The 18,031-nt window shown below is 31.7% G+C and overlaps 1 protein-coding gene across 1 annotated transcript in view; it reads left to right on the top strand.

Moving 5' to 3' along the window:
* Positions 1–2,766, top strand: part of LOC129751537 (furin-like protease 2) — a 96,841-nt gene extending 94,075 nt beyond the window's left edge. Inside the window, exon 10 of the mRNA XM_055747091.1 lies at positions 144–2,766. Within this exon, the coding sequence (XP_055603066.1) occupies positions 144–518 (375 nt within the window). The 3' untranslated portion in view covers positions 519–2,766. The remainder of the gene's footprint in view (positions 1–143) is intronic.
* The last annotated feature ends 15,265 nt before the right edge of the window (positions 2,767–18,031 follow it).

Genomic DNA, 18,031 nt, shown 5'->3' on the forward strand with positions numbered 1-18,031 from the left:
TATTTCAATGACAGAAATTTTAATCGAAAAGCAAGGAAATTTCACTCTGTCTAGAAAACTGTCCCAAACCGCTTTGTAATCAACTCTCTCGTCTGCTCAACTTAAACTAATAAAAACCGTCTTTATTTTCTCCACATTTCCAGAAACGCACCCGCCGGAAGTACACCGGAGTCAAGTACAACAAGCTGGATACCGGACGTGGCAACCGCACCAGCGGCAGCGGCAAGAAAGAATCAATTTCCCCGGAGGGTGATGATTTATTGGAACCTATTGTAAATAATTTCGAGGATGACGACGATGAAGACGACGACGACTACGGCGACGATATCGGGGGAACTTCAGGGGGAAAACCGGAAACGGAACAGGAGGAAAACTTCGGTGGCCAACCATTGGTGGACACTAATGCTGATGATGATGATGACCACGAGATCCGTCATGGTCGCCGGCAGCGGCAGCTGGATGTTGAGGGTGGTCCCGGTCGAGGGAAACTCCAACCGCTGCGGTTTGCCAGGACCTGAAAGCTGGCCCCGGACAACAACGGAAAGGCGGCTGGTGGTAAATGTGTGCTATAATAGGCGATAACAAATTACTATAAATATTTACTTAATATTAAGGGCGGGCAGCGTTAAGGGAATTGTAAGGCAAATGACGGAGTAGAAAATATGAAAAATGTGAAAATTAGGTATGAATGTTTGTGAGCAGGGATGGGAAAAAAAGAAGGAGCCACTTGACAAAAATGTGAAAGTAGGTTCCATGACGTTTGGGAGGCTGCTGGAGGTTTTTCAGAGAAAACTGATTTTTTTGTCTGCCATCCTTCCCTGGGGAGCACGAATGAGAAAATTTTTATTCAACAAAGAACCCAAACCCATACAAAATCATGCTCTTCAAACCCAAATTCCAGAATTGGAACATGTAGGAAGGTCACAAGGGGAGCGGCAGCTGGGATGAAAAGTGGGAGTGCGTGCTAAGAGTGTGATAAACAACTTTTACTTTCTTCGTTTGGGGTATTTTTGTTATTTTTTATACGCTATTATTATATCTACTTAAAAATGTGTGTATACAATGGGGAAGAGCCCTTCTTGATATGGGACGTAGAGGAAAAGTTCGACTACAAAAGGCATTTTCCACATTGATTTTGAACAAATAAAATGGACACTAGCCGAGAGTTGTTAATGGAGCTTCAAAGTATCAACCTTTTGATGATGGTGCTGTTTTCAATTTGTGATCCATCCTTTTTATTAATGGTCATTATGCGTCGGTAGAGCTCATCATCGTTAGAACAGATATCCAATTCAAGACAACTATAACAAAATAAGGATTCATTCTTAAAATTCAAATGAAAACATGTAAAGCACTGATATTCAATTAATCCTACATCTGACACTAACATGAAAAAAAAAACAAAAAATATTGTTCGTATCTTTCGAGTAAATTGAAAACAGTTATCTGAATCATCAAAAGGAGCTTTGTAATATTCGATCGTCGAAACTGAGTCCCAATTAGGAAAGAAATTGAAATTGACAGGAATTTTTAAGGGGTTACACAAAACGAAACGAAACAATTTGTAAAATAGCTGTACAGAGCAGGTAGAGACAAAAAATGTGTAAGATCTGTTAGTTAAAGATAATATGGAATCACTAGAGAAAGAAAGAAACTCAGCTGAAAAATGCTGTGCGATACGAAAACCAACATTAAAAAGTGAATGTGACCTTATTTCCAAACGTTGATATTTTAAACTAAACGATGCAACTAGCTGTGCTTTATCCAATAAATGTTTATTTTTGCACCTTTTATATTCAAAAGATTTTTTTAAGTCAATGCACCTTCTTGGAGCGATCCAATCGAGCACCTTATACTTATTTCTCAATGATAGATAAACTTCATTTTTGTGACCTTAATATGATTGAAGCATTAATTAAAAATAAAACTGTATATAACACAAAATCACGGATGGGCAATGGCATCCCAATCGAGCTTTTTGCCACGTAAAGAACTTTGAAGGAAGAAAATTATGTGAAAAACAATTTTAATTCTTTTCTCAGTCATGATTCTATTGGGGTATTTAATTTAATCAATCTCGCCTAACGAAAGCTTAGTTACCTTCTTACGATAATGTTGAATTAATTTTTAAATAATTTTTCTTTCCTCCCTCAAATTGACGGCCATCACTCGGATGTGCCCAGTCTAAGGACGAAAAACAACTAAAACAATTAAATTAAAAAAAAAACAAATGGATCGTTTTACTTTCGTCTCATCGCAAACGGATAGCGAAAACATCCAACGGGTGATATGGTGTTAGAAGAAATCAAAATTTGAATAGTTAATTTGTTCAACAAAAAAGTATAATTTATCGGATGGCAAACCAACAGCCGCATTTTGCAGCCGCATTTTGTAAAGATTCGAAGGAAAGTAAACTGAAGAGAGAGAAATATGAAACAAACAAAAAACTACAAGATGTACTAAAGATGAATGAAACCCGAAGAAGAAATCATTAAAACACGTGAAACTTGAAACCGTGCTTTACATGTTTAGGGTAACTGTAACTATGCGGGAAAATAAAAGAAAAAATGATGTTTCGTGCTAGCTAAGAAAAAAAACTCACGAGGATACGAAAAAAAAACAATTATTGCTGATTGTAAGAATGCCGACGAAGAATGTTCATCGAAGATCGTTTTGAGGTAATTAAACTGAATCTAAAGAAAAACAAACAACTAATATTTTGTAAAAAAGTGAAATAAAGAACAATAAAATGGAGTTCATCAAAAATATGTCGTTAAAGTATTTATTGAAAGAAATTTCTTAATGAGCTTTAGATGTTCTCCAATCCACATTGAAGATCTTTGCTCATGATAAGTGGAAAAATACGCAATTAAAAAGGTAAGTTTTAAAGCATCAATCCTCGAGTCTCCAGTATGAAGGTATTAAAAACGTATGTTTTCAGATTATAATCCACAGATGATCAGGCCAACGGTTGATGGTCGTCAAGAATGTGACTAAAATTATTTTTTTTTTCTTAAACACGTCAGCAGCATTCCAATCTTCCGAAAAGAAACAATTTGTATAAAACAAGCACAGAAAAAATGAGCCTTATTTAGACCTTAGTTTGCTTCATTTGTACACGTAAAACCTGGGCATGTCCGAATAAATCCGGGGAATCTAAAATGAATACCCTACAAAAAGGCCGTAGGAACGGGGGGGGGGGGGGGGGGATTAGGGGGTTCCCTCATGAAGGTCCGAATAATGTCAAGCAAAATGTTCTTTTCAAAACTCAAAATTTCAATAACTCGACTAAAAACTGAGCCCAAAACCTCGACATTTTATCCCAAGTCCACAGTTCTACGAAGGTTTTTCGAAAAAAATTTCACTTATTGTTATATATTTAAAGACTGTACTTGAAAAACCCTTTAAAAAGTTATTCACAAAAGAAGTTGATGGATGAGTTTTGGGTACAGTCTTTTGGGCCCCTCTTCAATATCGAATTTTCAATTAAATTATGCTCAATAAGGTTGCCTGATTGCACGTATTTAGTTCCAATGTTTAAACTTATTTTCTAAATCAAAGAAAAATTTAACATTGTTTGATGTTTGATTGTTTGATGTTTTTTAGGCAAAGTTCATCCAAATTAACTCGCCAATGTATTTCGATGAAAAAAATAACTTTTCAAATTTTTTTGTTGAATTCTCAAATTTGTTTGGATATTGCACTGATTTTGAGTTGTAAACTTTGAAATCGAATGCCCGGGTTTGCAAGGTTTTTAGAAAAAATAGCCCGGATTTGCCCTGCCTAGCTAAGTGTGGAAAAATATCTGGTGGGCTGAGGATGTTCTGGTTATAACTTATTTTTATAAAAATCATAATTTGTTGCCTGTGGCCGAATTTTGGAATGTACATTCAGGTTGCTATTCTTTATTTGCAGTTCAGTTCATCATTGGGAGAAAATCCTGATTCGAATCTTGGTTTTGCATTTAAAACAAAAATAAAATTAATTTTCCGTGTAAGAAACTCATCATTCCAAAATATAAGAATAAAGTATTTGAAATAAAAAACCATTTTTTTAAATTTGGGACTCATTTTTTTACTCTAAATTCGCATGAAGAGTTGAAACTAAAAAAAAGTTCCATAATGGTGATCTAGAATTGAAATATCAGAGTTGAATCAATCGAAATATTCATTCAGACTTACTAGTTGAACTACGAATTAATATTTGAGGAAAGAATTAATATAGAAAATCAAAGAGTAAAAATTCAAATGAGAGATTTCTGGTTGATGATTCTGTTATAAAATGCCATTTATTGTTCATAAGTATCTGGATTTTTCAAATAGATAGGATAGATTCAAAAATATATTTATATTTAGGAACTAAGAATTTTTGTTCAGGTTCAAAATGCAGAATTTAAATCTTTAAATTGCTTAAAACCAATCACCAAGCAGATTGAACCACTTTTATAGAATAAGATCTGAACTTATTTTCAAGATTGCGTTATTAAAAAAATCTTAATTTTTATTTAGTTTTTATTTCACAGGATTTAAAAAATGAAATAAATTATTCAGGTTCAGGAAAATTCAGCTGGAAATATTTTTTATTGGTTTGATGTTTAACATTACTGTTAATGTAGAATATTTTAAAACATAGATTTAACCCTTCAATGCATAGTGTTGTTTAAAAACAACACTAGTAAAATTCCATATATCTCGAAAACGCGTGGATATTTTTGAATGATGTATTACAAAAAAATATTCTAGAGTTCAATGGAAATTAGTCCTTGATTTTTTCATCACGATATTCTAATGCAGATGTGAGATATCGAACAAAGTATGAGAAAAAATTGCGAAAATTAAATTTATTTATTTTTTTGAAAAAAGTAGTTTTTGGAAAATTGCTGTTATTTCTTCAAGTTTGCAAATTCTAACAAATTTTTTAATCTCAATCAATCACAAACACCTTCCTGCACTCAATTAAGAAGGTTTTGAAGAAATAAGCAAAACCGTATTTAAATGAGCAAAGAGTTCCAAAAAATAATTTTCATCTTTGATGGGCCATTACTTTTATAATACTCAAAATACCGACTTCAAACCTGTTTTGTTTTGTTATTCAAATTTAAATGTTATTATTTCACTATATCAGTAACTGCAATTCTCATTTTAAAAAGTCATACATTAAAGAGTTAAAATAAAATCTGAATATATCGAATTTACAATACTGAAAATAAATCTGATTTGAACCCCAAACAAGTTTTCCTTTTAAATGAAGCCTTCAAGATCTCTTTTTTTTTAAGCAGAAGTCACTTTCATGACTTATTTTCGAAATGTAATGTAAGGATTTGAAATGAATAACAATAAATATAAAAGAACTTAAACATAAATAATGAGATACTTTTAGTAACACATGTCTACTTTTCTTTATGTATGCATTTTGCAAGCGAAATGTTATAGGAGAAAATCCTAACCAAACCCTCCCCCCTCATGAGGCAGATCTTTCTTAGGTCCTGCCCTACGATAAAAAATACATCACTTTCGTTTTTTTGATCGTATAAAAAAAATATTTCAGGAGTTTCCAGCCAATCAAGCATTTTGTACAAAATTCAACGGCTTTTACAGGCAAATGGATTGACTTTTTCTTAGATTTGTCAAAATTTAAAAAACACAGAAATTCAGTTTTTGAAGGAAATTTTGCAAAAATTTGAGGAAGTAAAGGAAGCAAATAAAAACATTGAAAATTCTTTTAAATTTTATGTTTTCTTTGGCTTTGTTGTGAATGACATATTAAAACCAGGAACACTTTATAAGCATAAGTTTAAGAACGAATAATGCATAATATTATTAGTTTTTCGATCATCATTAAATATTGCGTTATTTTATACACTCTATACCCTATATAGTTTTGAAAAAATCTGCAACTTTAACTATAGTTTGACTAAATAGGATCAATTAGCAAAACTAAGTTCCGCTCTTGATTTTTAATTGCAATTAGAATCTAAATTTTAAAGTTTAATTAAATCTTTTCCAAATGATTAAGCACAAATTTTATTCTTTTTATTCTGATGTATTTTTTTTAATTGTTCTCTACTGAAGGAAACACCCTTAGCTCAGCATATCATTCTTTCAATGACCTTCCTCAAATTATAATTTAAAAAAAAAATGCTCTCATAGTAAAATTGCGAGTTTCATTTGAACATGAAATGAATATTTATATTTCTATTTGTTCTACCTCATTTTATTTCAGATTTATGGTTCTTTGTCTTGAGAAAGAAGTCTCCATTCTGAATTGTTGTTTTCAATGGAAAATTTTGTCACATTTAGAAGAACTTTTGACAAAATCTTTTTCTTTTTTTTATGACCCTTTATTCATTAATAAATAGTTTTAAATATTAAGCTAAAATCTGCATAAAATTATAAAAGTTTCACCACATTATATGAATATGATAATTTTTGTGTTTTAAAGATATGAATATGAAATAAACGTTTGGATTTTAATTATAAATTTTGTAATTCCTGCTTTTCCCTGATTGTTTTTTGGATTCTCAGTTTTGTATTTGAATTTCATTTGCAACCGTACAATCAGATTTTAATTTGAAACTTTGAATTTTGGGTCTGAATAATCTTACTTATCACTTTGAATGTAAAAGAAATCTTTTTTGTCATTACGAATTTGGTGCTGATATGAAATATTCTGCAAGGAAAAATTAAAGCCTCAATTAAATTTTGTGATTCTTGCTCATTTAAATGCTCAACTACATATTCGAAGTGGTTTTGTTAATTTACACAAGGCCACCAAATTAACATTTTTTCCGAGGTGCACAGAATTTTTGAGCTATTTTTTAAGATGAATTTAGGTGTCCTGAATCCCAATTACACTTATTGATTTTTTTAACATCAGCTTTTTTTAAAATAACTTATGAAAATAGGTGAAAAATATTTGTGAAATTTCTGCACTTTTCTGAAAAAAAAACTAAGTTAGATAACACAAAATAATGATAAAGATTATAAACATTAGTCAACTTTCTCGAAGATGGCAAAAACTATTGAATTCTGCTTAAAAAAAATTATAGAAGTAATCATTTTGTGTAAATTTACCTATTCTGTAAAATACTGGAATGTTGAAAAAATTTTCAAAGAAGAAACTGAATTGATTTTTTTTTCCAAAACAGAAGGCAAATCAAATTTCAGTCTTAAACAGATTTGATAATAAAATAATACCGAACATGTCAATGTCAGAAATATGTGTATGAAATCTTCTCGAATTTCATAAAATTTTAAAATTTATCTTTTTAAATCATTGTACTACTGAAATTTAAATATCTTGGCAAAACATTGTTGCGTGATTGAGTGAAGTAGAAGAAAAATTTATTTTTCATGTAGTTTTGTTGGTTCATCAGTTTACAAAGATTAATTTCATTAAAATCTGATGCATTTTAAAGCTAATAAATACTTATCACAAAAATAGATTTAAAGACAAAATCTGACAAAAGACTCGGGTTCAGGAAGCTAAAAGCTTCCAATTCAATCATTATTGATATTTTTATTTTTGCTTTTAGGGATCAAATTGTATTTATAAATAACATTTTTAAATGGTAAGACGTTTATGTTAAAAAAAAATTAATTCTTAAATGTTTAAAAACTGATTTTTAACATTCACATTGTTTCTTAAATTTTCAAACAGATTGTCTGAAATGTAAAGTCCCATTGTGTTTGGAGTTTGGTTGTTTCTTTTAATGTTTTTCTTTGTTTCTCGATTCTGAAATATTGAGTCGATCCTGATTATGATCTATGAAATTGGTACCGTAAACTGGGGGAACTTTGATGAGCGGGGTTACTTCGATCAACATGAAATTTTTGCAGATAATCATCATTAACTAACTCTAAAGTTAAAATATTTGAAAACTGTTTACTACGTATGAAAGACTGTAAATTGAGTTACAAATAAGCTGAATTTGGTTTTTATTAGGAGATTTTTGATATTCTTGAAATATAATTTAAAAATCTTAAAATATCTGGTTTTCTGAAGACTCACAAACAAACATCTGTCCCGATCAAATTTAAGCATTAAGGAGCAAATGGGTTGTTTAATATGAAAGTTTAACCTTTTTCTTGGTTTAGGTTAAGTTTAAGTGTTTTTTTCATGGTCATTTGATGATAATTTTTTGGATATTGAAAAAAAAAACGGCCATTTTCCATGAAAAAGCCCGTACAGAAAACATTACTAAAAACTCTATCAAATGGTAAAGTTTGAAGAAAAAACGAACTTGAGAACATTGCTAGAACTTAGGGATCTGCATGAAGATTAAATTTCATTTGATTAAGAGGCCAAAAAATATTGGAAATTGTTTATTATTTTTGCTCCTAAATGTATGCATCAACATTGTCCATCTTTTGAGTATATTTGTATTTGAAAGAAAACGTTGAAAAATTCAATTGATTCCATACAAAAATTAGTATTATCGATGTTTCGAGCCTTTTGTGCGTAATGGCATCAAAACAATAAATTTGAAGATTTTGAGATACGTAAAAACTATAGTGATCAAAGTTACCCCGAATTGTTATTATGCTAAATCTTTTTTCCTTTTTTCTTTTTTTTCTGAAATCTGAATTTCAAACCTAAAACCCCATCCCTCCATCGGCCAAGGAAGGAAAAATTTATTCTGTTTTCGATTAAGCTTATACCAAGTGATTGATAAAACTAGTTAAAAGCATTTTTGACTAAGTAAACTGACGATCATTTTAAATGTAAAATCGGGCGTTCAAAAACCGAATTAAAAAAAATTAGTAAAAATAGTTTTTGACTTATGCTTCAAATATGAAATTTCGGAAAAAAATAAAAGTATGTACTTGTACTTCGATAGAAATATCTTGGACAGCATAACATATATTTGAAATCTGTTTTTGCATGTTAAAGCTGAATATATTTGCTACCGATTATTTGAACATCAATTTAACGTATGAGTAACAGTATGAATCGTATAAATAAACCGATTCCAATAATTCGGAAGTAAAAAAGTTTACTCATATTAATTTATACAACTCCCCCTTAAAATCTTAATAAAAAAGTAACTGTCCCATTGTATTGTACTGAGTCGATTTGGTGTCGATTTTGAATTTCTCGAACCCTGGGGTCTGAAAAGCTTCGGTTTTGTTCAAAACTTCATAATTTTTTGCAGAATTTAAAAAAAATCATTTACATGAGTGCATTTGAACTTTAAGGTTTGTATGGGAAAATTGAATATTTTATACTGAAAATTCAACCTCATTTTTGTTTCTTCTGTGGAACCAAGCCTTCCTAATGTTTTTGAGCTAATTTATAAATGATCTAAAGGAAATTTTCCGCTGAACATCTTTGTCGAAGGCCGTAACTTCGTATCTTATTGTTATTAGGCAAAAAAGTTATTAGCAATTTTACAGAGACACATCTTCTGGCATTGTAAAACAATAAATTCAATTGACATCAGTGCCTGTGCCTCGCAAAGTATTGCCTGGGAAGAAGTCATGTAACACCTCACTAGGCACTCAGCAGTGCTGTCAATTGAATTTATTGTTTTTCAATGCCAAAAGACAAACCTCAGTAAATAGCTAATAACATATTCGCCTAATGAGATACGAAGTTACTGTCTTCGATAAAGTTGTTTAACGGAAAATTTACATTTAAGAATTTATAAATTTGCTCAAAAACCATAAGAAGGCTTGGTTCCACAGAAAAAACAAAAATGAGGTTGAATTTTCAGTACAAAATACTTTTGTACGGGTTCGTCCGTATATGCGTTCAAAACGGAATGTTTTATAGCAAGTTTTATAAAAATAATCATGAAAGGTTTTTGAAAGTCTAAAATACGATTTAAAATCTGAGGATAAATTTTGATAAGATGTTTTTTTTCAAACTTTTTTTTTTATTTTTGATGAGTAATTTCTAGGTTTTGATCAAATTTGCCCGAATATTGGTCAACAATTTTTTAATCAAATACGCGGATTACGGATTACGGATACGTACTTAAAAAGTTTTGGCAACCTTATTTTAACAGCAAAATGCATTCTTGATTAAAATTCAACTTCAGTTGAATCATTGAGAAAGGATTGTTCATCTTCCTTCCATCACAATACAAACAGATGGAAGATTGAAAAGCTCGCCTGAAATGAAGAACCGATCTTTCAACGGAAATTGGCCCAGCGGGGATACGCAAGCTTTCGGATGGACAGATGGCTGCATCCATCTCCACCTACACATCCCTATTGCTGAGTAGGAAGGTATGTAGGTCGATAAGCAGGTATTCCTCTAAGGATAATCCTGGGTCGCGTCATCATATCGTCTCGACGTCCTCGTGCTCGTCGCCGTCTCACAACTCACCAGCCCGGCTGATAAATTATTAGCAAAGCTGAAAAGTGAGCATGAATAAGTGAACATTCTTGAAAGAGCCGCCTGGGGAGATTTCGGCAGCGACAGAAGATGCATGGAACGAACTAGCTTGGTATGTAGGTATATAGCAGTGCGTCGAGGATTAAGACAACGATTGAAAGATGGACTCGGGTGAACTATTTCAAATTTTGATTAGCCTTCAATTGAAATGATTGTTCAAATTAAGTTGAGAGAAGAATGAGTATGACGGTTTTTGTAAACACCTTGCAATGGTAATAATGAAATTGTTATTAGAGAATGGGAATTTCTCTAAGTTTACTTGATGAATGCGAATCACATTATTGGAATTAAATAAAGCAAAGCTGTCAGAAATAATAAACAATAAAATAAATCAAATTGTTTTCAGTAAATTTCTTATTCGGTATCAACTACAGATTACCTGGCGGAACATAAATATCTACTTGATTTCAAAAGAATTACATACACAATAAATCTTATATCATTCAAGTAGGTCAAAATTTGCGGCTAGAAGCACGCCAACAAACTACAGGTCAAATTTTGCCGAATCGGCTATTTTGCGAACAGCTTGAGAGGGTAAACCCCATCTTAACAAAATATTATTAAAATACTGAAGCTGGTGGTGAACATGGTGCGCCTCTCAACTTGCAGGTTGAGGCGTTAAAGAGACGGTTCAACTTTGCATAAAAGTAACATGTAAATTTGAATATTGCATGAAAGCTTGTATGCTAGATTTTATATTTTTGCATATTTTGGAGATTAATATCATTTCTGATTCAGTTATATTCTTGTTATAATGCTATCAAAGAGTGACATGGTTAACCCTTTCCTTCCCATGGTAGCACAGGTGATCCACAACTTTGCACAGCTCGCATTTGAACTGGGCGCTTTGGATCAATACAATTTTTTCACCGAATGTGTAGATATGAGTGAAGAAACATCGCACGAAATTTGAAGAAAATCGGTTCGCTAGGTTTTGCTTTGCAGATCAAAAGCTGCAAAAAAGTCGGGTTTTCCGAATTTAAATCAAGCCGTCATTTGTTGTTCAATAACTTGACAAGTTTTTATAATTTCCTTCAAATAAAATTACTGACGCGCAGAAGGTTGCTTATGCAAGCAGTATCAAATGATGGTTTACTTAGATTTCAACTAAAACATATAAATTTTTGAGTGAGTAAAGTGGATCACTGGTGATACACTGGGATCAAAACGTAGTATTCTTCTTGTGAAGCTTCTTATCAATACTCAAGAAAATCATTTCGCCAACAAAAAAATTCGCTTCAGGGTAGTTATTTCATCTGCTTAAATGACCACATGTCTCGAAATATTTCAAAACTTCGTGATTTTCTCGAAAAACGGCATGTTTTGTTTTCCTTGCGCAAAGTGTCATGTCGGCCAATTGTGTCGTGACTGATGGTTCTGCTTTCTCAATAATTTCACTTGGAATCAACCCAGATTCCTATTCGACTCACTGAAAGTCTCGCAATTAACGACGAAAACGATCCGCGCTTTATCACAACTCTTTACAAACTGCTTCAACCCAGTCGACCAAGCTTTCCTTTTTCCTCTGAGAGAACACTCAACCTTCAAAAGCTCGTTAGGAAGCATCTCAATATTAATCCCCATAGACTCTCTCGCTTCAATTCTCTCACGATTATTGGAACTTATGAAACCTATACTAGCAAACCTTCGAGATTTCGCAGCATGATTGGTAACTGATGTACACACTAAATTTCATATACTAATTCCCTGATTTTTTCATAATTAATATTTTCACCATCCAATATCAAACTATCAATGTTCTCAACAGTAAATATAATTTTAGACCAGTTTACTCAAATTAAACTATCCATATATCAATATTCTCTATATCAATATATCTTTGCTCTCTTCACTTTACATTTGATTTTTTTTTATGCCTTGTCTTCTGATTATTATTTTTTTTCACTCCCAATTTTTGTCTATTTTTGTACTCTTGCTCGACTGATGACTGTAATCTCAGTTATCTTTCCATAAATTTTCAACTCCTGACTGTGTACTTTTTACTCTCAATAAGTTCAAAACTTCCTTTTTACCTGTAACATATTCTTGAACTTTTTATTTGTACTCTTGACTTTTAACCCTCCAGCTTTAAATTATTTTTTTTCATTCTGGATTATTCTTGTGTCTTGAATCTTAATCTTCACTCATGATTCACTACTTATTGATTCATTCGTCTGAACATGACTTAACTTTTACTATTCATTCTGAAATCTTGATATTTTCATAATTCAACGTGAATTCCTTAACCTTGTCATGCCTTGTCTTTTTACCTTTGACTCTTGAGTTTTTTTTTTATTTAACTTTTTTTTTATTCCTACACCCTCACTTCTGGCTCTAGCTTCTTGCCATATTTTATGCTTTTTTATTTTTACTCTAGACTTTGAACTTCTGACCCTTTATTTTTATCTTCAGATTTTTTTTTTACTCCTGAACTTTAATTCTTAATTGCCAACTGCTCTTGGACTTTTGACCCTCGACAATTTGTTTTGATTATTTATTAATGATTTTTATCAATATTTGATCCCTCACTCTTAACGCTGGTTTGTTTTCTTTTAGTCGTTGAATTTTAAACTATAAACCTTCATTTTTTACTCTTGACTTAACGTTGAGTACTTGATTTTTATTTATTTTTTTTTAACATTTGACACTTAACTCTTATTTTTACTTAAGAATTTTGACTCTTTAACGATCGACTCTGGATTGCACTTTTTTTTTTAACTACCTACAGTGGACTTTTCATTCCTGTTTCCTCATCCTCGACTATCGTTTTTTTTTACTCTCAACCCCTTTTTGTGTTACTATTAGGTTTTGTTTCTTTAACCATTAAATTCAACCAAACTGACGTTTTATATATTTTTTTTAATTTACGATTATTGATTTTTGAATAACTCTCAAACTTCTTTCTTAAAACCTTAATTAATTAATCAACAGTTAAATCATTCGACTTTGGCTGTTTCATGAGTCAATGTTAATTGATTTTTAACTCTTGACTTTTTTTTAAATCTTGTTTCTCGATTCAGGTCTCATGAAACCATACTATAAACCCTTGAATTCAACTGTGGACCTTAATTGTTTTTTTTTACTTTGAATTATTTCTGAATTACGAAAAATCTTTTTTATCTCGATAACTGAACTTTGTCTCCCTTGATATTTTTTTTGTTCTTTTTTTACCTTTGACTCTGAACTCCGACTCTGAATAAATTTTTAAGTAATGATGAATAAAGATTTTTCAAATATGTCTTCACTTTTGGCCCTTATTCGTATCATTTTTCAATGTATATTCCTAATTCTTTTGTTTCCCTTAATTACCTTTTACCCTATTTATTTACCGTAGGATTTTTCCTCTTCATCCATTGGATTCAACCATCTCTTGAGGTTCATTTTTTATATCTTTACTTGATTTTCACTTTTTTTCTGGACATTTGATTGTTGAATCATCTCTATTGGTTCTTGATTCATGCTTCTTGCTTATTGGCTTTTCAATTACGACTTTTATTTATTTTTTCTTATCTATGTTCTTGACTATAGAACACCTGTTTTTTTTTTACTTTTAAAACTTTACTTTCAACAGTTGAATCTTCGACTCTTTTCTGTTTCTTATAATTTCGTTTTTGTCCAGCTTCCTACTTTAAAGTTTTTTTTACTCTTGTTTTTCGATTCTGGTCTCATAAAACTATAAATTTTGATTCAGTTGACATTTTACCTTTGACTCATGATATGTTTTCGTTCCTTGGAGTTTTGTCTCATAGAAACTGACTTTTTATAATTTTTTTTCTTCTTTATTGAATCTTGATTTTCTCACTTTAACTCACCCTTGTGTCCACTTGGCTCGTTAGTCATCGATTCTCTTTTCTTTTGACTTCTCTACGTTTTTTTGTTTTTGTTACATTCGATTTTTTTTTTACTCCACAATTGACTTCAACAAATTACAATGCTTCCACTTTGTTTTAATTTGGACTTTTGCTTGTCGAAACCTGTATTTTGATTCTTGAATCTTGATTTCAGAATATGGACCTTCGATTCATCACTCTTGTTTTTTTCCAATTTATGACTTTGAGTTTCTTTTTTTTTTTTTTGTCATTAGAAACCGAACTCCTAACTGAAATCTGACTTTTTCATGATTCAGTCATATACTCTTGACTCTAAACAATTGATTCTTTAATATTCTGTTCTAGTTTTCAAATTGAAACTCAATTTTAGGTTCCTAGTCGTGATTTTATACCATTGGTTTTTTTAATTTCCGTTTCTATACATATTTTTAATTTTTGATTCATCATTCTTTTCTTTCTATATTTTTGTTACTTTTTTTTTAACTCTTAAACCTTTAATTTTTTCCAACAATTATCCATTAGGGACTGTATTTCACCCCATTTTCCTATCCCAACGGGACTATTTTTGATCATTTTTTAATTCTCGCTGCCCACTAGGGACTGTAATTCACCCTCGCGGGACCCTTTGGGGACTTTAACTACCCCAACGGGACTATTTTTTATTACTTTTTAATTCCTTCTTCCCACTAGGGACTGTAATTCACCCTCGCGGGACCCTTTGGGGACTTTAACTACCCCAACGGGACTATTTTTTATTACTTTTTAATTCATTCTTCCCACTAGGGACTGTAATTCACCCTAGTGGGACCCTTTGGGGACTTTTTCTACCCCAACGGGACTATTTTTGATCATTTTTCAATTCTCGCTGCCCACTAGGGACTGTAATTCACCCTCGCGGGACCCTTTGGGGACTTTAACTACCCCAACGGGACTATTTTTTATTACTTTTTAATTCCTTCTTCCCACTAGGGACTGTAATTCACCCTCGCGGGACCCTTTGGGGACTTTAACTACCCCAACGGGACTATTTTTTATTACTTTTTAATTCATTCTTCCCACTAGGGACTGTAATTCACCCTAGTGGGACCCTAGTGGGGACTTTTTCTACCCCAACGGAACTATTTTCACAATTTCATACCACTATTTGAGATAACCTCTCCGAAACTCTACCATAAACCAATTCACACAAATTTCTATTCAATAATCCCGCATCATCACATAAATCTGCAGTACAAACACTAAAAACATAAATTACACGAATACTTTGGCCGCCATCTTGAGACACAGATCCATTTCGAAACACTAAACATTCAGTCGTATCAAACATTATTCCCTTAATTTGGGACAGTTCGCTTACTGGGCGCATATCGTACGCCTACCAACCACGCCATTGTCGTGACTGATGGTTCTGCTTTCTCAATAATTTCACTTGGAATCAACCCAGATTCCTATTCGACTCACTGAAAGTCTCGCAATTAACGACGAAAACGATCCGCGCTTTATCACAACTCTTTACAAACTGCTTCAACCCAGTCGACCAAGCTTTCCTTTTTCCTCTGAGAGAACACTCAACATTCAAAAGCTCGTTAGGAAGCATCTCAATATTAATCCCCATAGACTCTCTCGCTTCAATTCTCTCACGATTATTGGAACTTATGAAACCTATACTAGCAAACCTTCGAGATTTCGCAGCATGATTGGTAACTGATGTACACACTAAATTTCATATACTAATTCCCTGATTTTTTCATAATTAATATTTTCACCATCCAATATCAAACTATCAATGTTCTCAACAGTAAATATAATTTTAGACCAGTTTACTCAAATTAAACTATCCATATATCAATATTCTCTACAAATTGTTCAAGGCAAAAATGAAAATTTCAAATATTTCAATAAATAGACTTTCGAGGGATGCGTATACCAAAGAAGTATTTTATCAAATAGGATCGTTTAAGTTTGTGATCAATGAAGTGACGAAATTCCACGTTTTTTAACAATTATTTCCTGTTTTTTATTTGCACCCAATGTGTTGTTATCTTCCCAATGGAGCATTTATGATCCACCTCAAAACCAAAATTTATCAAATGGATCATTAAAGTAGGCTTAAATTATGCATCTTTTGTTTTAGAACTATAGCTGTAAATCAATATAATCTATTTTTAAAACGTGAAAAACGTTGTGGGAAGGGAAGGGTTAAGTCATTCTTCCAAGGACTTGTTAATATCCTGATCAGGAGAACATATCAAAATTACTACTCAATATATTCGTTATTTTTGTATCGAAAAAAAAAAACGATATATTCTTTGATACAAACAGTTATTTTTCCTGCCCCAATTCGCCACTTTGGAAGCTTCTATTGGAATTCCAACGCATCATGGTTCTGTGGTAGCCCGATCAGAAGATAAAAACAAAATTGTATTAAAAGGAGATAATTTGGTGACCAATTCCTTCATATCAAAATGAGGTATAATTTTGCACATGTAGTATGTTAAAATATCTTAAGGTATAAAAAAAAGTCTAAACAAGCATATCAAAATAAGATAAAGTATCAATATTTCTATGATAACCTGAATCCAAATCTTAATCGTTGAAAATGAGCTTATTCGCATTCAAGCTTATCATTATCTCAACTTGAAAAAATTAAGTTTTTTCCCTTCTGTTCGAATATGTAGGGCGTTAAAATATCTCAACTTATATCAAAAATATCTATACAAGCATAGCTTAATTATATCAGTTTTTAATATTCTTTTAACAAGATTATATGTCTTTGAAAAAGCACAGAACAAAACCTATCATAATTAAAACTAGTATAGACATGAATGTTTCGAGAATAATTTCTAGTAGAATGTCAAAAAATTTCTTTATTCTATAAAAGCACGCTTCATTTTCGGTTTCTCAAGTAAATTAAAGTAAGATTTAATTTCATGAATCTGTTGAGCGAAACTCGGTTGGGACCGTTGATTTCGATGTCCGTGTTTCATAAAAAGTTTTATGAATATCGAAACAAGATATGATCATCATATTTTAGGACAATCTGAAAAAATAACGTGCGCGCCTCTCAACCTGCAGGTCGAGGTTCATATCTCCTGGCTGCTACCCGAACTTTTCAAGTTGGAAACAATGCACGAAATTTTGAGTACAAGTCAGGAAGCAGTCCAACATTGCATACAAGTAATGCGTGTAAGGAAAAAATGCAAACAAGCTTTTTGCATTTTGGGTGGTCAAAATCCTATCTGATTGAGATAATCTTGATATAAATCTATCAAGGGGTGATATAATTTTGTTATGCTGTCGTGGATTTTTTGTTTTGACTTGAGATATTTTAGCATCTTACAAGTACTAAATTATATCTCATTTTGAAAGGAAAGAAAAAGAATATCAAAATATCTCATCTTGATATAGTTTTGTTTTTCTCTTCTCTTCTGCAACAACCGAGAGTTGAAGAAATGAACTGGAAATTATGACGAGACACTAAATATTGACAGTTTATTGTTGTAGCACGCTAATATTTTTGTTATTTGCAAATAAAAGTCTTAGCACTAAACTTATTTCAAAATTTGCTCTTCAAAGAAGTAGGTGAATATCAAGTGCTATCAAACGAATTTTTGAATACTTCAACTCATCCCGAACAGAAGAGAAAAACTAAATTATATCCAGATGAGATAATTTGATATTTGATATTTGATTTTTTCATATCAAAATGAAATAAAATTTAGTCATCGTAGGATGTTAAAATATCTCAGATTTTAACAAAAAATCCATGCAAGCATAATCACCCCTAGATAGCATTACGT

This window comes from Uranotaenia lowii, chromosome 3 (assembly GCF_029784155.1).
Source record: "Uranotaenia lowii strain MFRU-FL chromosome 3, ASM2978415v1, whole genome shotgun sequence".
Classification (NCBI taxonomy): Eukaryota; Metazoa; Arthropoda; class Insecta; order Diptera; family Culicidae; genus Uranotaenia; species Uranotaenia lowii.